The following is a 22,500-nucleotide window of genomic DNA, read 5'->3' as shown; positions in this document are numbered from 1 at the left end:
ATAAGTTTGAAATATGTCAATGCACACTCGTAAACTTCAGGAACATATTGCATAGCTCGTGGAGGAAATCAGTATTTCCTTAGTAAATCATCTTTTTTTCATTTCATGAGAAATAATAACAGAGTGGTATGGGCTGATAAGGTTCGTTTATCAATTTTGCAAAATTGATTTGAAAAGGGCCTCTGGTTTACGGCCTTTCTGTCCTAGCATACTTTTGCAATGCTTAATTTCTCCTTAACTTCAATTAATTCTTTCCCTGTCTGCTGTGTGTTTAGTAACTATTCGTAGCTGCAATCCCCTTCGCTCCTTTTACTGTACCTCCTTTCTTATTCCCTTTCTTCCATCTTACTCTCCACCCTCTCCTAACAATTGATTCATAGTGCAACTGCTTTGAGGTTTTCCTCCTGTTACACCTTGCAGACCTTTTACTGCCAGTTTCCGTTTCAGCTCTGAATGACCTCATAGGTCCCAGTGCCTGGACTTTGGCCTAAATTGTATATTCAGCTGTTCAACCTCAAGTATTGCCATTTCGACGGTTAAGACACACCCAACATTTGTCTTATTTTGTAATGGACCCATTGTTAACTCCACTTGTTAGTGATATATCTAGTTAATTTGATCCATTAACTAGATATATTTTGTAAATAATTTTTAAAATTTTATGTAGGCACAAATGCACTATTAGTACTGGACTTTTTTTTTAAACAGTGTAAGGCATTTGAATCTATGCGCATTGTTTTTGTTTGTTGTCTTGAAGTGTTTCGTATTTCATATACATTTTGTAGTTTCTGTATTTGTTGAATGTACTCTCATACGTCGAAAGGGGTCGCTAGAGTTGGTAACAAATTTTGTAATATTTGAATTAATTTTTCTGTAAAAGAAAACTATTGTGCCGGGTTTGTCTGTCCGTCCGCACTTTTTCCTGTCCACACTTTTTCTGTCCGCCCTTAAATTTGAGAAAACTACCAAGGCTAGAGGGCTGCAAATTGGTATGTTGATCATTCACCCTCCAGTCATCAAACATACCAAATTGCAGCCCTCTAGCCTCTGTAGTTTTTATTTGATTTAAGGTTAAAGTTGACCATAATCGTGCTTCTGGCAACGATATAGGCCACCACCGGGCCGTAGTTAAAGTTTCATGGGCCACGGCCCATACAGCATTATGCCGAGACCACCGAAAGATGGATCTATTTTCGGTGGCCTTGATTATACGATGTACAGAGAATTCGGTGCGTTTTTTACTTGTTTTTTTTTTAAATGTGTCAATTCTCATCTGTCAATATCACCTTCTCTTTACCGGATTAAAACACGCACAGAAAAATAAGGAAACTCGCTCGCGAACGTTCCAGACGTCTGAAGTCTTTATAGAAGAGTAACGAGACCTTCATTGTGCCGCCAGAAAAAAAAAGTATTAATGAAAAAAGGAAATCTTTATGAGTCTCTCCTGACAACTTCGCTCGAGTTTCTTCCGGATGCCTTTGAGAGAACCGACCCCCCCTCTCTCTCTCTCTCTCTCTCTCTCTCTCTCTCTCTCTCTCTCTCTCTCTCTCTCTCTCTCTCTCTCTCTCTCCCCGCTTTGTTATAGTTTTTCCTCATTTCTTTTTGATGAAATAAAGGGATCTTTTTTCTTTGTCAAAGTTTTTTGTTTTGTTAGGACGAAGGATTTTTTTTTGTCGTTGTTTTCCGTTTCGTCTTGTGTGTGAGGTATAGGAAATTTATGGCAAATTGTTTTCGGGTTTTTTTTATTTGAATGAAGATTTTCTTTGCATTTTTTTGTTTGTTTGTTTGTAAGAAATAGAGGTCATTGCGTTCAAGTTTGTATGTAGCATATTAATAGATGTTTAACATTATTATAGAAAATTCTGATTCTATAACTGTATAGAAAATTAGGTATAACAATTTTTATCAATAAAATAGTTTTTTCAAGTCACGTATACGTGTAAAAATGTATAAAATTTTCAAAAACATATAGTAAATTAGTCAGTACTTTGATATGTTACAGTGCGAAGGTTGGGCAATGTAATGCCATTTTAGACTTTTCCTTATGAATATTTACATATGCCGAATAATAGTAATAATAATAAAATTAATATTTATAATGATAGTTAGATTATTGCTGGCAATTCAAAGCGCCCGGTTGCAGCAGTTGAAGATATTGATCTGAGAACTTCGGGAATTATCGAGGGCTCTTGATTTGCCGCTTCTTTATTATCTCGCTCAAGACTGATGATGGTGATGATGATGATGATGATGATGATGATGATGACGATGATGCATCATCCCAGGTCACGCCTGTTCCTATGGCTTGTTTCTTCTTTGCCTGTTTATTTATTTATCTGTTTATTTATTTATTTATTTATTTATTTATTTATTTATTTGTATTTATTTATTGATGTATATATGCATGTATTTATTTATGATGCAGCATCCCAGGTCTCGCATGTTCCTCTGGCTTCTTTCTTCTTTGCATGTTTATTTATTTATTTATCTATATTTACTTATTTATCCATATATTTATGTATTTGTTGATGTATTTATGCATGGGTTTATTTATGATGCAGCGTCCCAGGTCTCGCATGTTCCTCAGTCTTGTTTCGCCTTTACATGTTTATTTATTTATTTATCTTTCTTTATTTATTTATTTATATAAATATTTATTTATTTATTGATGTATTTATGCATGTATTTATTTATTTATTTATTTATGTATGTATGTATTTATCTATTTATTTATTTATTTATTTGTTTATCTATTTATTTATTTGTACCTCCGCGAACGACTCTGAACGGAGGTTATATTTTGCTTTTGGTAGATTTCGGTGAAATTCTGTGTAGTTGTGGACCACTGGCTGAGGAACAGTTGATTGATAGATTCTGAAATGGATTTAGATCCGGGTTAGGTTTCAGATGTCACTAAGTTGGTTTAGGTTTGAATTGAGGTATTTGAAGACATTCTTAACTTGTCATCTTTGTTATTACAGCATGGTTAATCTCTCTTTTCCCGTTGACTTTGTGTGGAATCCCTTTATTTCAAGTTTTCACCGTTTTACCTGTTTCTTTTTCTCCTAGTGTGGTGTCTCTCAGTTATGACTCATTTCACATTTCCAATCGTACCAAAAAATTTAATAAGATTTGTTGAATTGAACTGAATATAGAGTTTAGGCCAAAGGCCAAGCACTGGGACCTGTGAGATCATTCAGCGCTGAAACGGAAATTGACAGTAAAAGGTTTGAAAGGTGTAACAGGAGGAAAAGAACCTCGCAGTTGCAATATGAATCAATTGTTAGGAGAGGGTGGAAAGTATGATGGAAGAAAGAGAACATGAACGGAGGTACAGTAAAAGGAACGAAAGGGGTTGCAGCTACGGGCCGAAGGCACGCTGCAAAGAACCTTAAGTAATGTCTGCAGTGCACCGCGTGAGTTGCACTGACGGCGCTACCCCGCCTACGGGGTTTAAGATTTGTTGCTGCCTTATATGTGGAAAAATTAGACGTTAATCCTACTTTCAACAATCGTCTTCAGTCGAGGCCAGGAACCGGCATATTTGTAGTTCAGGCCAGACAGTGAAACTTCACCTTGTCCAAATCACAGAAGTTTTCTGTCAAATGTTTTCACACTCTCCAGTTTCTCGGTGTCCGGTTTTCCTCCGGATTTTTGTATCGGCAATATTTCCTTTGGTGTCTGGCCAGATTCGTTCAGCTTTCTTCACTTTTTTGGTTTTCCTGTTTTTTATAATTTTTTTTTTTTCCTTTCGCGAAACTTTACTGTCGATTTCTGTCGTTTGGTCTTTTAGGGATGGGAGAGGTTTTTTTTTTGACGTATTGTCTGTTTTTAGTTTTCTGTGAAGGAAAACTATTGTGCCGGCTTTGTCTGTCCTTCCGCACTTTTTTCTGTCCGCCCTCAGATCTTAAAAACTACTGAGGCTAGAGGGCTGAAAATTGGTATGTTGATCATACATCCTCCAATCATCAAACATACCAAATTTCAGCCCTATAACCTCAGTAGTTTTTTATTTTATTTAAGGTTAAATTTATCCATAATCATGCTTCTGACAATGATATAGGATAGGCCACCACCGGGCCTTGGTTAAAATTTCGTGGGCGGCTGCTCATACAGCATTATACCGAGACCACCGAAAGATAGACCTATTTTCGGTGGCCATGATTATATGCTGTAGCGGTTGTACAGAAAATTCGATTGCGCCGAAGAAACTTCGGCGCTTTTTTTACTTGTTTTTTTATTTTGATATTATTCCCGCACTTTTGCAACTTATTTTGGTTCAAAGTTTTCACTGTTGACAAAACCGGTTTCGATTTGTTCCACACTGTGGCTACTGCCACCATTGCTCCTGTTTCAAGGACAGATACAATATTATTAGTGATAACCCTTCATCTTGTTATTGATTATGTAGCTGCTTCTGTTGTTGCTATTGTTGCTGCTATTGTTATTGTTGTAGGTGTTGTTTCTACCATTTCATTATGAACAAAAGGTCTTGTCTACAGTAAAGCTGATAAAGTTGTTTGGTCATGTTAGGTTTACATTGAAGTGAACGAGACAGCCATCTGTGTTCAAGGAAAAAAAGTCAAACTCTTTAACTACGAAGGAAAACCCCCAAGTTAATGACCACCATTTGTCAACTGATAGCAAATACGCCTCTTAAGATAATCGGTCCAGCAATTGTAGAAACACAATGGAAGACAAAATTCTGCTGTGACAAATAAGAGGGAAAATTCTTTTAAAAAACTGAGAGAGAGAGAGAGAGAGAGAGAGAGAGAGAGAGAGAGAGAGAGAGAGGAGGGGGCCTCTACACAGCTAATTCTGCAAAGTTTCCTTCCGCCAGAGATCAAAATGTGGTTTAATTTAGCAAAGACACGGTGAGGCAAGCCGGAGAGAGAACTTTTTTTCAACTACAATGTCCAAACTATGGATTCAGACGTACTGAAAATAAAACATCTTATACGACGAAAATAAAAATAATCTTACAGTAAACTAAAGAAAAGTCCATAGTGGAAACAATTACAACATACCAATAATTATATATAGAATTCGTCATACAAAACTTAAAACAATACAAGATTGGCCCTGTTTTTCAAAAATGCTAAGTAATGTCATTAATATTCACTTCGGAAATCATTACATTTTTTGAAGGCCATTTTAGACGAGGCATTCACCTGCCCCTTTGTATTCCACCTGACGAAGAGTGGTGATTGATGTTGAAGGAAGTCCTCCTGGCATGTGTCCTGGCCTGGGCCCGAATTCTCGAGAAGAGTCATCTCTATTTTTCTCCCCTTCCCCGGGCGAGTTTCTTTGTTCCTTTATTACGGTGTTATTTGAGACTTTCACTTGTGTGAAGCGTGACGTATTCTGCAGTTTTTGAAAGCGATTACAGTAGGTACTCGTACATCGTTCTGATTTTCATGTCCTGTTCTCCCGATTATTCCTGGGTTTGTTTCACTGCTACACCCTACTGCTTACACCAGAACCTTCTATTTAATCTTATCTCATTTCCTACTGACTCATTGGTTTGAGGTCTCATTGTGACCCGTCTCCAGGGGGTCGTTCTCTTGTCATCTCATGTGTCTGCTCGCCAGGTCCTCCTCCTCCTCCTCCTCCTCCTCCTCCTCGAGTACTGTTCATGACGTGTTCTAAAATGTTTGAATAGATTCTTTCACAGATATCTATTGCTGTAGAGTCTTTTAGGACTTTTATTTAGGATATGAGAGAATACTTCTTGTTGCTTTCTTATAAGATGTTTTTATTTTCCATAGGTCTGAATCCATGATTTGAACATTTTAGTTTTAGAAAAAACGTTCTCTCTCTCTCTCTCTCTCTCTCTCTCTCTCTCTCTCTCTCTCTCTCTCTCTCTCTCTCTCTCTCTCTCTCTCTCTCCAGCTTGCCTCACTGTGTCTTTGCTAAATTAAACCACAATGTGGTCTCTGGTGGAAGGAAACTTTGCAGATTTGGCTGTGTAGAGGCCTCTCTCTCTCTCTCTCTCTCTCTCTCTCTCTCTCTCTCTCTCTCTCTCTCTCTCTCTCTTAAGAATTTACCTTTAATTTCCCATTCCATACATCAGCAAATATAGGTAATTAAATTTGTAGAAAATTTATATTTAATTAAGAAACTATACACTCGAGAAAGTTAAGTCCCCCCAAAAAAATATCCACAGGAACAACTCTCTAAGCTCCTGGTTGTTTGAGAACCCCAGGTTGAGATTTTCTGCTTGAGGAATGGAAGAGTTTAACGTGCTGTTTCGAAATCCGTAAAGATTTCCTGCAAGGGTCGAGACGTTAGGTCCCAACCTTAAGGACGTTACGTATTGTCCAGAAGCTGAGACCGAGGTATTTCATTCTCCTTACAAATGTGATGAGAGGGATTGACCCCGGGCTGGACGACAGCAAATATAAACATGGAATTTATTACCGTAGTGCACACAGAGAAAAGTATATGGGAACACATTACATTTTATTCTTCTTTTTCTCAGCTTAATCCTTATGCGGGGTCGCTGTTTTCCAAGGGCCTTTTCCAGGTGTTTCTGTCTCGTCCCCTCTCTTCGTCTATTCCTTTGTCTCTCAATTCACCTCGAAGGGAATAGACGAAAGGAGGACATGAGACATAAAAATTGCAAAAGGATTCTGGCTTATTATGTTGATGTGACTTCTGATATTGCCTTTGAAAGCTCGCTTTGGTTCCATGCTACCTCAATTATCTCAGGCTTCACCATCCCACAAGTAATGGGTGTACAGTATCCAACTCGAAATCAACCCCGTTTAACCAATCATCAGTCCCATTCTTTTCCAGAATGAAGATTTCTCCAACTTATTCCATGTTTCCTCCACGGTTTAATCGGAAGGTTTATAATCATCGATGATATGAAGTCAGTAATCACATTCCTTGCATGATCGAGTTTATATCTAACATGCACGTATATCTCGTTCTCTTTACAAAAATGGAAGTAAAAGAATATAATGAGACTGGATAAACTATGTACCATTCCCTCGTCGCCTCAGAAAACAAAAATCCTGTGATTTTATGCCTCAGTTATACCGTTCTCTCAGCGTAAGTGAGGAGCTTAATGACCACTCCATTACAGTGGTGACAGAATCCACATTTCTAGTGGTTGGTTTATCGCTTGAAAAAAATATCGTGACCTCAGGTCACGTATGACTCATACTTCTGACAATGTTGCCAACATCATTAAATCTCGCTTCTCATTATGACCACTGCTGCTGGCACCAGACTGCTAAAGTGTGATGGAAGCATCACTTACAAATTAGCGTTTCTTAGAACTAACGGGATGCTGTAAGGTCTTCTTTCATCCAGAGTTGGGACAGGCAGGAAAGGATAAAACTCACGGCATGAATTCACAAAATTCATGGCAGACGTTTTGGTGCAGTGTTGTAGGATGATATTGGTTTGTTATGTAAATGCCCTTGCTGCTCTCGACTGAACTCGTTCTCTGGGACTTTGAAAAAAAAATAAAAAGAAAAATGTGAAGTTTCTGGTAGATCTTTATATTCCATGGGTAAAAAAAGAAAATATAAAGTTTCTGGTAAATGCTTATAGTCCCTGGAAAAAAGTAAAAAGAAAAATAAAAAGTTTCTGGCAAATCCTTATATTCCGTGGAAAGAAATAAGAAGAAAAATATAAATTTTCTGGTACATCCTTATATTCCCTGGAAAAAAATACAAAGAAAAATACAAAGTTTCTGGTAAATCCGTATATTCCCTCTAAAACATATACCGTTTACGTAAATTAATTCACATTGGTTTGATATTTGAATAAAATATTTTATTTTCTTTATTTTTCTTGCTAAGGTTTTTTTTTTTTTTTGGTTTGGTTCTTTTGAGTGTGGAAGTTTTATTTTGGTTCATTTTAGGTGGTTTGAGTTTCGTCTGTCTAGTGGCAGAATTACGCTGATAATTATGTTTGGTTGTTTAAGAAGATATTACGAAAGGCGAGACTCGTCATTTACAAATTATTATACTTTGGGAGAAATACAAGTGTAACTTTCGAGGGAAAAAGAACCATTTATGAAGTAAGTTGCTCAAACCTCGGCAAAGGTTTGTGGTATCTGAAGTCCCATATAAATGTTCTATTGCATAAAGCAACGGGTTTTTTCTCAGAAAATAGAAGATGTAATGTGGATCATTTTATTATTTTTGTTTCATTAACACGAATATTCTATTACAAAATATTATAGAAGATGCAGATCAACATGAGTACATGAAATATCATAAAGACCATGCATTTACAAAATTACTTTAATATGTCCGTCCTTTTTGACGGGACAGTAGAGTATAATAGCAATAACAATTATAGTACAATAAGTTAACTTTTTTAATATATGTACGGTACATGAACAACATTACTAGCATTAATGACAATAAATAATGTCAACCTCTATTGTATATTCACGAGCTGTAGTAACAAGCACAACATTAATAATAATAATAATAATAATTATAATAAGAATTTCACTAATCACATACTGTATATATATATATATATATATGTGTGTGTGTGTGTATCCATCTCAGGTAATATATATATATATATATATATATATATATATATATATATATATATATATATATATATATATATATATATATATATATATATATATATATATATATATATATATATATATATATATATATATATATATATCAGATACCTGCAGATACCTGCATACCTCATATCTGCAAGATCGATGCATCCTACGCTTTTCTCTCGCTTTCTCCCTCTTCCGTTTTTCGCCATTTCTCGTTATCTGTAATTCTGCTGTTCCCCTTTCGTTTTCTCCCCTCCTCTTCTTCCTCTTTGTATCAATCATTTTTGGTCCCTGTCGTGTCTCCCGTCGCTTCTTGGAAACGCCAATATCCCTCTCCATCCGATCCTATTCAGTCCTCTCTCTCTCTCTCTCTCTCTCTCTCTCTCTCTCTCTCTCTCTCTCTCTCTCTCTCTCTCTCTCTCTCTGTCTTGTAAGTAACCAAAATATGAATCAGTTCTGTTGGTTATTTTATATGTATACTCTCTCTCTCTCTCTCTCTCTAACTCAAAATATGAACCAGTTCTCTCTCTCTTCTTTTAAGTAACCAAAATATGAACCAGTTCTATTCTTTTGTATCTATCTCTCTCTCTCTCTCTCTCTCTCTCTCTCTCTGTTGTAAGTAACCAAAATATGAATCAATTTCAATGGTTACCTTATATGTATACTCTCTCTCTCTCTCTCTCTCTCTTGTAAGTAACCAAAATGTGAATCAGTTCTTTTGGTTATTTTATATTCATACTCTCTCTCTCTCTCTCTCTCTCTGTCTCTCTCTCTCTCTCTCTCTCTCTCTCTCTCTCTCTAACTCTTCTAACTAATCAAAGTATAAATCAAGTTGTAGTGATTTTAATCATTATATACACTCTTTGGGACCTCATTATTACCATTCTCTCTCTCTCTCTCTCTCTCTCTCTCTCTCTCTCTCTCTCTCTCTCTCTCTCTCTCTCTCTCTCTCTCTCTGTGCTGACCACGCTTTGTATAACTTTAGGTGTAGCGAATTGAATTGTTTACGCTCCCAGGTTTCTCGTTAATTTAATGAGCTGATTCTGATGATATTTTTAATTAACTCTGCTGTGCATTTCTCGGCCATTAATTTCTTCTAAAGAGGAAACAGTTATTCACGTTCTTTGTTTAATTTTTCTTCTGAGAATTCTTTTCTTAATTTTTTTGGTGGGGTTAGAAAATATAATTGGCATTAATGTGTTCGATAATTTGGTATAATTTGAGTAGTCATGGCGTTTACTACTGTTGTAATTATTGTTATCATTGTCACTGATACTACCTGTTGCATTATTATTATTATTATTATTATTATTATTATTATTATTATTATTATTATTATAAAAAGGTGACAAGATCTAAAATGTCAGTATAAGTCTATATTAAAGATATATATATATATATATATATGTATGTATGTATGTATATATGCATGCATACATGCTTACACATATACATACATACATGTGTGTGTCATTGTGGTTTGTTGTTGGTGTTATTATTATTTTATTATACAAAAAGGACATACATACATACATAATTTATCATTTATATTTGATTGTTTTGTTATATTATTATTATTATTATTATTATTATTATTAATATTATTATTATTAAAATTATAAGGTGACTAGATCCGCAGTGTTAGTGTAAGAATATCTTAAAATTTATTATATATATATATATATATATATATATATATATATATATATATATATATATATATATATATATATATATATATATATATATAAACAGTATATATACATATGTGTTTTTATGTTTGTGTGTGATTATATTAAATCAGTATATAAACATTTAATATCTATATTATCTACATCGGAAATAATATATTTTCATTGTGGATTTATTATTATTATTATCATTATTTTTGCCTGTACTACAAATAACTCCTCTTTTGTCTTCTTCTTCTTCTTCTTCTTCTTCTTCTTCTTCTTCTTCTTCTTCTTCTTCTTCTTCTTCTTCTTCTTCGCCTTTCGCAAACACATCTGCATCTGACGTAAAGATTGTCAGTAGAATCAGGGTCCCGGACGGGCCTTCTCCCAAGGCTAGAAAGTTAAGTCACTTAAACAACAACTTTTCCCTCCCAACTGCTCAGAACTGCAGTGCCATTATAATTCTCTCTCTCTCTCTCTCTCTCTCTCTCTCTCTCTCTCTCTCTCTCTCTCTGCTGCTGCTATTGGTTTTTATTTATGCCCATGTCCCAGTTGCCAATGTCTGGGAGAGTATTTCGAGATCCATATCGGAGTCTTTACTTTCAAGTGCGTGAAAGCATTGCTTTTGGGAATGATTAAATTGCTTGCTTGCTCCTACTCCATTTCATTTTAGAACGAGTCACTGCCGCATGCACCGGGTTGCCAAGGTTTGTTGCAAGTTTCAAGGACGCTTGGCATTGTATTAGCAGGGAAATGAGATCGATCCACAAAGCTCGATTTGTGCGCCTTGTGGCAGACATCTTTGTACTAAATCAATTGACAGAGCTTATGCTATTTGTCTTTCCGTCCGCCCTCAGATCTTAAAAACTGCTAAGGCTAGAAGGCTGCAAATTGCTATGTTGAGTATCCACCCTCCAATCATCAAACATACCAAATTACAGCCCTCTAGCCTCAGTAATTTTTACTTTATTTAAGGTTAAAATTAGCCATGATCGTGCGTCTGGCACCGCTGTAGGTGCCAACAACACATCCCACCACCGGGCCGTGAGTGAAAGTTTCATGGGCTGCGGCTGAGAGTTTCACACAGCATTATACGTTGTACAGAAAACTCGATTGTGCCGAAGAAACTTCGGCGAATTTTTTACTTTGTTTTTGTTTTCGGCTATCAAAAGGTTGTACAGAAAACTCGATTGCGCCGAGGAAACTTCGGCGAATTTTTTACTTCATTTTTGTTTTCAGCTATCAAAAGGTTGTACGGAAAACTCGATTGCGCCGAGGAAACTTCGACGAAATTTTTACATTGTTTTTGTTTTCAGCTATCAAAAGCTTGTACAGAAAACTCGACTGCGCCGAGGAAACTTCGGCGAATTTTTTACTTTGTTTTTGTTTTCAGCTATCAAAAGGTTGTACAGAAAACTCGACTGCGCCGAGGAAACTTCGACGAATTTTTTATTTTGTTTTTGTTTTCAGCTATCAAAAGGTCGTCCTCAATTGCTCATCCTCGTCTGGTGATTAGTATTCAGGGCCTGGCTCCGTCGTCTTTCCTCCGTGTCGTATCTGGGAGGACAATTAAAAGAACCTGTTACGAGAAATGCCGCTAAATTCCTCGAAAGAAACCGAAAGTTTTCAGCCCCTCCGTGACGAGTGCCACGCCCCTTTGTCGAGACTCTCTCTCTCTCTCTCTCTCTCTCTCTCTCTCTCTCACTGCTCAGTATGTTGACCCCCTTCCCTACAACCACACCAGTCATCCACTCACCCCCTCCCCCACCTCTCTTTCTCTGCCATAGAAATCCATACGCATGGTGATGGCAAAGACCGCAAAGCCAGCTCTCTCTCTCTCTCTCTCTCTCTCTCTCTCTCTCTCTCTCTCTCTCTCTCTCTCTCTCTCTGTGTGTGTGTGTGTATGTGTCATACACGTGGTGTCCTGTAGCGTCTCTTTTGTTTTATATTGACGATGTGGATGGTCGTGATTGGTTCACTGACAGATATTGTATAGTTGTGTGTTTTAGCAAGTGAAAGATTCGGCTACTTTAAAAATGTTAAAAAAAAAAAAAAAAAAAAAATATATATATATATATATATATATATATATATATATATATATATATATATATATATATATATATATATATATATATATATATATATATATACATATATATATATGTGTGTGTGTTTAGATATAGAAATTATATATATATATATATATATATATATATATTTATTTATATTATATATATATATGCACACATACAACCATTTATAAATATGTGTGTGTGTATGTATGTAAGTATGCATGAATGTATGCATATATGTAGATAAACAGATACACAGATAGATAGATTTAGTTGCAACTGGCTCGAGCGTATCATAGTGACAGTCACATTAGATTTCAATGACGGACAAAATACACTTCCTTCCCTTCCATGACGGCCCTATTTTCCTTCCCTTTTGTTCTTATTTCAGTTCTCTTCTGTTTATTTTATTCTGTCTTCATCTTCCTACTCCTTCTTCTTTAACTCTCCAGTTCCCTTCCATTTCTTATTTTCTCTTCTCCACTTTATTTACTCCATCTTCCGCTCCCTACCACTTACCTTCCCATCTTCTCTTTTCCCCATCTCCCTCTCCTTGCCTTAGGTTCCCCTCGGGGACCTCGTTGTTTGTGGCAGCACCTCTGCAAAGGTAAGGTTTTCCGCAGCTTCCTCCTCAAGTACCGTCCTTCCTTCCTCCCTCCCTCCCTCCCTCCCTCCCTACGAGATATACATGTTTTTTTTTACTTGCTTTATTAATTGTCTCCCCTCACAGACACCGCCGCTTTAAGATTTAATTTCAGATAGCCTGGCCTTTTTTTTTTTTATCTTTATTTTGTTTTGTAGTGGAGCAGTCCAACCCCAAACCCCAAAAATGAACCCCTGAAACTAAGTCTTGCTCTCTCTCTCTCTCTCTCTCTCTCATACAGAGTGTAATTTACTTGCTAGATATTTATACTTTTACAAACATACTTACTCTGCCGCTTTAGAGCGCTGGCAGATTCGTCAGATGGGCCGTTGGTGTAGGGTGTTGCTAGAGCTCTCTCTCTCTCTCTCTCTCTCTCTCTCTCTCTCTCTCTCTCTCTCTCTCTCTCTCTCTCTCTCTCTCTCTCGTCAAGTGTAATTTGTACTTTTGCAAACATACTTGCTCTTGATTTGATGGGAGCTTTGAATTGGCTTGTTGTTATCTCCCAGGCCGGCATTTTTGCGTATAGCTCTTAGAGAGAGAGAGAGAGAGAGAGAGAGAGAGAGAGAGAGAGAGAGAGAGAGAGAGAGAGTATTGAAAGCCAGATGTGGTTCTGCCCAAAACTGTACCCCACAAAAAAATATGCAATTAGTTAAAAAAAATTTTTTTAAGGATTACTTGCAAATGTTTCTGTCATTCAAGATAATGTTCCTCAAAGGTTTTGTCCTGCCTCATTGCATTATGAATTCAGGGTAAAAGCAGGTCTTGCGTTTCCGATATTCTCTTTGAAAATCTAGTCTGGCTGTTATTCAGGAAAGGCAGGCTTTGAGGTTATGTCTCCGATATTGCTGTGTAAAGACTGGGACATTTCTTTCCCGTTATATATCGTGGCTGTCCAGTTATGCAGTGTTCAGAATGAAACTGTAAAGTTTAGTAAATGAGACTTGGATCATTAAGGTGAAGAAATAAGAAATAACTTTAAATTTTGGAAAAGAAAATTGAAACGTTAATTTATGATGATTCATAAAATTTTTTAATGTTTTGACATATTTTTTTATTATTTTTTTAATATAACAATACACTGAATTCTGTAGTTCTCACTGGAAAAGTAAGCAGACTGACACCTTAGTTTCTGATGATCCATTAAGTTTTTTAACGTTTTGAAAATTTATATTATTTTATAATGTAAGAAGACAGGGAAATGTGTAATTTTCACTAGAAATCATTCGTGCAAATTTCTTTCATAAATATTAATAATTAAAACGGAGAAACGCGGATTAGAATTGTTTTTTGGAGACAGTAAACCTCCGCCAAGGGACGGAAATCAGCTTCCCCGCCCCCCCCACCCCCCACCCCCACAAATGAAAATAGTTGCTTATCCAGATCTGGATCTCTTCCAAAATCTAATCACCTGTTGCCAGTCACGAGGTCTTTAAACCTTTTGGTAACATTTTACGTAAAAATCCACGCACACACTTACACACAAACACAACGATTTTCGTAACCCTGTTAACAGGTGGACAAAGGATGAAACAGGACTGAATACATAACCTCTATACAGTGTGTATGTGTGTATATATATATATATATATATATATATATATATATATATATATATATATATATATATATATATGTATGTATGTATGTATATATGCATTCAGGTTAAAAGATAATTGTAAGGTTATTTTTCATTTTACTTTCAAACGCAAAATTAGCAGGTATCAGAATTTAGAATATATTTCCCACTTGGTTCAGTGGCTTTCAAGCCTCGTTGCCGCTCGCATCGGAATCTGCAAGGTCTGTTGTAAATGTTAATTGCACTCACTCCTCTATTATAGTAACCAAGTATATTACTTAAAATAAGAATGAGTATTCGTATTGATCATGAATTACTTCTCTGGAGACGATTTATGAATTTCCAAAGCTGATTATTTATTAGCATTTATACAAAAGAGTTAATAAATTTCCTTGAAAGATAGTGAGCTGTTAAATGAAAGATAGTGAGCTGTTAAATGTGAATAAAATAGATGAAGTATTTCCCACCGTTGAAATCATAAGATTCCCGGAGTTAAGAACCTTGCGGAATCCAAAATCTTAAGGAAAAAAAACCCTCTGGCTTTACGAGGAGGTAAAACCCTCTAAATATTCCCGGACTTCTGAAATAAAATGTTGTTTACTGCCGCTAAAAGGTGGAATCTAATTTTCCAAATCCCGGAAGATATTACTCTATCGTGGCTTTTTTTTTTTTTTTTTTTACAAGTTCAGAACCTGCATTCAGCCTGCAGAATCGCAATCCGAATTTCTTGACGTTGCCAAAATAGGATTTAGGGCGAGAGAGAGAGAGAGAGAGAGAGAGAGAGAATGAAAGGAGGTGCATTCGACTTACAAAATATTTTTCAAAATGTGATTTGGTTGCCTATACATACATATATGTATGCATTTATATATAATATATATATGTATGTATATTTATATATATATGTATATTATATGTGTATATATATATATATATATATATATATATATATATATATATATATATATATATATATATATATATATATATATATACATATATGTATATATACATACATGAATATGAGAGGGAAAGAGAAAGGTGCATTCGACATGAAGAATAGCATTGCTGAAAGAGAAAGTATATCTAGAGAAAGGGGAGAGGGTAGTGGAAATGCGTTCAGCTTTGAAAATTACTTTCAGATTTTTTCCCGTTCGTAAAGTAGAATATATATTGAGCAGAGAGAGAGAGAGAGAGAGAGAGAGAGAGAGAGCGGAGAATATAATATCGTAATGTGCATGGTATCAGATGTCTATGCGTTGCCCTTAGCACGTCAGTTTAATCTAGTAAAAAGGGCGCAAGCAGGCAGTCAGGCAGACAAACAGACAGACAGACAGACAGACAGGCAGGCAGTCCCTGAAAGCAGAGCCGTGCTTGAAACCTCTCTTGGGTCTTAAAACTAGGCCAAGGACTTGGGAAGAGTCTGAGCATGCGCGCAGATGATGCTTAAACAAATAAGTAACGAAAGTGAAAAAGAGAGAGAGAGAGAGAGAGAGAGAGAGAGAGAGAGAGAGAGAGAGAGAGATGCCTCAACACAGCGAAATGTGCAAAGTTTTCTTCCGTCCGAGACCAAAATGTTGTTCAAGTTAGCAAAGACATAGCACAGTAAAGCAAGTTATAGAGAGAGAGAGAGAGAGAGAGAGAGAGAGAGAGAGAGAGAGAGAGAGAGAGAGGCATAAATAACGTCAGAATCCTCCTAAGAACTTCTTTGAAACATTTATGAATCCAGACTCCCATTGAAAAGGGCTGACTTTAGAAAATGCTGTTTTTCAGAGCTTTAGCCAAACTGACATAGGAATCAGCCTGGAGGTCTATTCAAAGTAGAGATTGACATGTTTTGGTGGAGTCTTCGATTTGCCATTGGGCGTATGAATAAGGTATGTTACGAGGGCCTAAGCATCGCCATACAGGTACCCTTGGGATATCTTTGTAGAGAGGTTAGTGGTAGTGGTAGTGGGAGGGGGGGGCCACTGGTTGTACTGAAAGGGGTGCATAAAGGAGCTCTCCCAATGACATGGCAAGATATTTCTCTTAGTCCCATTTTTATTTTAGAAATAGTTCCTCGGTATTTCTTCTTTTTCCTTAGTAGCTGCAAGCAAAGGAAGAAATAAGAACAAACGAACATAGGCCTCGTTAGTAAAGACAGTAATAGGAATAAATAAATATTACTGTTTTTTATAGAGGGCTCGGATTTTTATTCACCTAGTATTAATGGTTAACCCAAAACTAGCTATTCACCGTAACACGTATTCCAAATGACAGTGTTCATTTAAACTAATTTTATCTTAGCTCACCTCCAGCGAGGGCCTGACTCTGACAAAACTGTTAATAATCAATCACTAATTTGACTCCATGGCCTTACTTTGGCCCATTACCGTTCGTGTAATGCCCCCTTTCATGCCATTCAGATGTTGTGCAGTCTCATTCCAGCTGGTGTGCTGATTTTCAGCCTCTCGTCACGGAAGGTTGTCATTAAATAGATCGGATTCTGTCTATCTGAGGTCTTTGTACAAATTAACTTAGATGCATAATACTTTGAGATGTAAATGCTTTACCTCCATTCTTCATTGTTTTCTGCATAGTGATTTGTTTTAACTGTAGATTGCTGTAAAGGTTGTGTCACTTGAGCAACTCTGTTGCTTTTGTTCTCCTTCAGAATTTGCACCAATGATCTGAGGCTGATCCCTAAGTAGAAGAACACTTTATTAGGTATTTGTTGTCACAAACAAGTGCCAGAAAACATATAGAAAAAGACATTGAAATCAGATACACCACATTAAAAGCATTAGAAAAGGGTCCGCTGAAAAATAGATAAAAACACTCGTTTCATAATATTCATTACCTCCGCCAACAAAGTCGGGGCAGGATTTATTTTTGTTTGTTTTGTCAGAGAGGTCATGCAGAAAGTTGTGTGGATTTTTACGGAGCTTGTGCTCAAAAGGTGAGCCTTGCGACCAGCAACAGGTTATTACGTTTTCGAAGGTAACATTTGAGGTGAAGGGACCTTTTGGCTTGAAAGCTGTTTCAGATGTTCCATGCATAAGGCGCCGAAACTGACAGACCATTACAGTTTGTTTTGGTAACCAGATTTAATCATTATTTCAGTGATGCCATTATAAGTTAACCTCAGACGTTTAAAGGGTTATTTTACTTCATAATGGGGAAAAAAAGTCGTAACTTTTACTAACAATAATGAAGATAAATTTTGAAATGTCCCTTCATTCAGGATGAAAAAGTGGCAAGAACCAAAAAACAAAATGAAAACTGGCTTTAAGTAGAAAAGCAATTGCACAGCGATCAGCAAACCTTTACTTGATGACTGGCAACAAATCGTGAGTCCGGGAAAGATAAGAGTCCTAACATTTGGGCAGAAGGGATCTTTTGAGGGACTCATTTTTTCTGTTCGCCTTCAGATCTTAAAAACTACTAAGGCTAGAGGGCTGCAAATTGTTATGTTGATCATCCACCCTCCAATCATCAAACATACCAAATTGCAGCCCTCTAGCTTCAGTAGTTTTTATTTTATTTAAGGTTGAAGTTAGCCATAATCGTGCTTCTGGCAACGGCATGAAATAGGCTACCACCGGGCCATGGTTAAAGTTTCTTGGGCCGCGGCTCATACAGCATTATACCGAGACCACCAAAGATAGATGTATTTTTGTTGGCCTTGATTATACGCTGTAGCAGCTGTACAGAAAAGTCGATTGCGACGAAGAAGCTTCGCCGCAATTTTTGTTTAAAATCGATTTTAACCTCTGGAGTATCACTCATGTGGTACACTGCCGCATAACTAGAAAATTCTTCTCTTAAACTTGCAAAATCAGTAGGAGTGAATGAATTATTGTGCTGTGCGATTATTGTAAAGACATTAGCTTTCTTTACGGCAGTATACTCACAGTTTCTTCTGATATCAAGTATATCAAGTTCCGAAGGTTATTGATTGCATTTAGGTGGAAGTAATATTTAAAAAAAAATTTCTGGATTTACTCATTTATTAAATATGTTGACTCGAGAATACCTGCCACGTTGCCCTTTAAATAAAGACCTGTTTCTCTATATAGTGTTAATTAATGTTTTTATTGAAATTATTTATTCATCAAAGATGATTTTTAGTGTTACTTTAATATATATTTAATTGGTTTATAAAGTTTCTTTTAAATATTGAATAAAAGATTAGGTTTATTTCTTATTCAGTAATACTGAACTTGTTTGGAAGGATTCGTTTGAGTATTGATAAATATGAGCTTGACGTAAAAATTCATAAGTACTTTATATAAAAAAGAAAATTGATAAGTATGACCTTAACGCAAAATTCCTAAGTAACTTGTCATTTCTTATGGTGATATCATCTAACGATGTTGTGTAGACCCTTCTTTATATAAAAAAAGAAAATTGATAAGTATGACCTTAACGTAAAATACTTTAGTACCTTACCAAGCCGTAATTGTAATATCATCCAGCGATCTTGCCTAGAGTCTTCTTTATATAAAAAGAAAATAGATAAGTATGACTATTCACAAGTACGTTGCCATATCCTAATGGCGATATCATCCAGCGATCTTGCATAGAGTCTTCTTTATATAAAAAAGAAAATAGATAAGTATGACCTTTACGTAAAATTCACAAGTACTCTGCCACATCTTAATGGCGATATCATCCAGCGATCTTGCCCAGACACTTTCTTGTATAAAAATATGAAAAAGAGCCGGAGAACAATTCTATTACCCCCCGGCAGTAGGCCGGCGCCCACGGGCGCCCATAAATTCCAGCCACTAGTCACGGTCACGGCTCTTTACACCTTAGTTATCTCGCCCAGAGAGAGAGAGGGTTAATAGAATTGCATTATGCACTTCAGCTGTCGGCACTGCATAACATACTGTACTGCAGGCACAAAGCCTTGCTGCTTCTGGTGCTGTTTTTTTTTTTTTCGCCGGTCTTTTTTTTTAAGTGTTTTTTTTTTTTATGCTTTCTCCCGAGTTTTAAAAAGTTCCTCGCGATTTTTTTTTTCTCTCTCGCCGAAGCAAGGAGAGAATTTTCCACACTCCGATGGTGTCCTACAGTTTCCGCCTTTTGTTTTGGCCAACTTTAACCTTTTACGTGATCAACATTTTCATTTTCATCCTCCTGTCGTCGTCTGATGTTGCTTTTGCACGACTGCTGGTTCTTGTGTGTGGTGTTACTATTACTAATGCTACTACTGCTAACAGTACTACTTTACTATTATTACTACTACAGTTATTATTTGCGTGACTGTTGGTTCTTGTTTGTGGTGTTACTATTACTAATACTACTACTAACACTACTACTTTACTATTATTACTACTACAATTATTATTTGCATGACTGTTGGTTCCATTTTACTAATTATTACTACTAACACTACTATTTTACTATTATTACTACTACAGTTATTATTTCATGACTGTTGGTTCTGTTACCATTAGATTACTGCTAAACTACTACTACTTTACTAATATTAGAAAATTAAATTACTTTTATTCTTCCCATAGATTAAAGTAAGAAAAATAAAAGAAAAGAAGAAAAAAGAAAAAAAGAAAGGCAGGGTTTTACTACCTAAGAATTGATAGACTTTTCTGCCTTGAAATGGAGGGAATGTTATAAGACTCGGGAAAAACAGAGGCAGTAAGAGATTTCTCGACCAAAAATCAGCAGTTATCAGAACTTATATATTTGTAACCATGCACATCTAATGTCAATTTTTTGTGGATTCTCGTGTTGTTGGATATTGAAATCTAAATTTATTTACTTTCATGAACACCCATTCTTACCGTCCCTTTCGTCCAGGTAAACATCAAATGCCAACAACACTTCATTTTATTTTGTCTTGGCCGTTGCAATGGTCTTTTGTTACTTTCCAGTTACCATTTACTTCTTATTCTTATTTTTGTTGTGAAGCAAGACTTCCCAACGTAGTATAATTCATTATTCTCCATCTTCTGTCGATATTAATTTTTTGCAACCAGTTACACGTAATTGTTTGTTTTAATGATTATAAGTGGGTCGTATGAAAGTCGCTGTTCGGGAAATGTTCTGCCAAGAGTCTTTTTCGTGTCGCCAATTATATATCTGAAAGTATTGCATTTTGAGCATCGGTGACCATCATAATTGCGACGTTCGGTTCTGACATCAGATCAGTCAAGACAGTCCTTTCAGAACTGGTTTATATTTCAGCTGTTGGCCCTTCGACTACTTCCGGTAATAACACAGATTTTGACAAGCTCTCCATTCTTTATCTGCCTCTCCGGATTTGTTAGTTCACTCTCTCTTCTTTCTTCTAATTGTGTTTTTAGTGTCTGTGTTGTTATCGCTGCTATTCGTATGTTTTTTTTTTTATTTTTCAAACGAGTAGGCAGATGGGGTGGTAGCTTAGTAAGTCAGTAAGGATTGGTCAGTTCGACTCCATTTTTTTATTAGTAATAAACCCTTGGTTTTCCTGTTCTTTAAAGGAAAATGTGTGGATGTAAATAAATATATATATATATATATATATATATATATATATATATATATATATATATATATATATATATATATATGTGTGTATATATATATATATATATATATATGTATTATGTGTGTGTATGTGTATGTATATATCTATGTATATATTTAGGTACATGCATACATATACATATATATATACAATATGTGTATATATAAATATATATGTATCTTAATATATATACAGGCATATATATATGTGTGTGTATGTATTATGTATGTATGTATGTATGTATAAAATGTCAAACCGAATATTTGGTAGCTTGCTCACAATGAATATTCACGAACAATGAATTACATACCGTTATATATCTGATTAAACCTGTCAGTAGTCAGTTACCGATCCCCTCTTTTAATAAAGAAATTTTCAGTTATTGAACAAACATTCTCGGTCACTTCGTTAGCGTTCGAATCTTCCTGGGAGGCCTTACCGTGTGCACACCAGATCCACAAGGTCGGTTGCAAGTCTCCATCTCCTCCTGCAGGAAGAGTTAAAACTCCTTCAGGAGTGAGGGGAAAGGATTTCAGGACTCTGTTAAGTCGAGTTCGTTGTTTCCGCTGGGTGCTCGTAGGTAGGCGAAAGCTGACATCTGCTCCGTGACTGAGGAGAGATTACGGAGAGTCGAGGAGCTCTTGTGAGCTCAGTCCGAATTGCGACGAGAGAGAGAGAGAGAGAGAGAGAGAGAGAGAGAGAGAGAGAGAGAGAGAGAGAGAGAAAAGCCGTAAACAAGGGAAAGAGAGTGAAAGGAATGGAGATTTTCTAAGAGCAGAGAAGGTAATCGGAATCTTTATTACAAAGGAATAACTTTCGGTTTGAGAGAGAGAGAGAGAGAGAGAGAGAGGCGTTTGGAAATGAGTTAAGAGCTGAATTGCAATCAGGATCTTTTAGAGAGAGAGAGAGAGAGAGATATGGAAAATCTTCAAGAGTAGAAGTATAAACGGGATCATTATTAAGTGGGAATAGTTTCGCTGCAAGAGAGAGAGAGAGAGAGAGAGAGAGAGAGAGAGAGAGAGAGAGAAGAGTTTGGGTTTGAAATTCGGTAAGAGCAGAAGTGCACTCGGGATCATTATTAAGTTTGAATAGTTTCAGTTCGAGAGAGAGAGAGAGAGAGAGAGAGAGAGAGAGAGAGAGAGAGAGAGAGAGAGAGAGAGAGAGAGGGAGGGAAAGTAGGGATTTAGGAAATTCGTTAAGAGAAGAAGTGTAATCTGGATCATTATCAAGTGGGAATGTTTCGCTTCAAGAAAGAGAGAGAGAGAGAGAGAGAGAGAGAGATGATTAGGAAACTCGCAGAGCAGAATCTTAATAGAGTGGATCAGGATCTTAAGAGAGTGGAAATAATTTCTGTGAGAGAGAGAGAGAGAGAGATTTACAAATCCACTAAGAGTAGTGGTATGATTAAATCCACAAAACTCCCAGTAAACCATTATTTGTATCGTTTCCGACAGATACGGGTGAA

The 22,500-nt window shown here is 36.2% G+C and overlaps 1 protein-coding gene across 1 annotated transcript in view; it reads right to left on the bottom strand.

Annotated features, from left to right (window-relative positions):
- Window positions 1–12,028, bottom strand: part of LOC136849463 (glutamic acid-rich protein-like) — a 28,698-nt gene extending 16,670 nt beyond the window's left edge. The window contains exons 1-3 of the mRNA XM_067122812.1: window positions 11,984–12,028; window positions 10,447–10,566; window positions 5,172–5,364 (exon numbers count right to left, since the gene is read on the bottom strand). Of these exons, the coding sequence (XP_066978913.1) occupies window positions 5,172–5,364; window positions 10,447–10,566; window positions 11,984–12,028 (358 nt within the window). The remainder of the gene's footprint in view (window positions 1–5,171; window positions 5,365–10,446; window positions 10,567–11,983) is intronic.
- Window positions 12,029–22,500: the final 10,472 nt, after the last annotated feature.

The sequence above is a fragment of the Macrobrachium rosenbergii genome, chromosome 21 (assembly GCF_040412425.1).
Source record: "Macrobrachium rosenbergii isolate ZJJX-2024 chromosome 21, ASM4041242v1, whole genome shotgun sequence".
Classification (NCBI taxonomy): Eukaryota; Metazoa; Arthropoda; class Malacostraca; order Decapoda; family Palaemonidae; genus Macrobrachium; species Macrobrachium rosenbergii.
The sequence above is the reverse complement of the archived record's forward strand: the minus strand, read 5'-3'. Positions and strand labels throughout refer to the sequence as shown.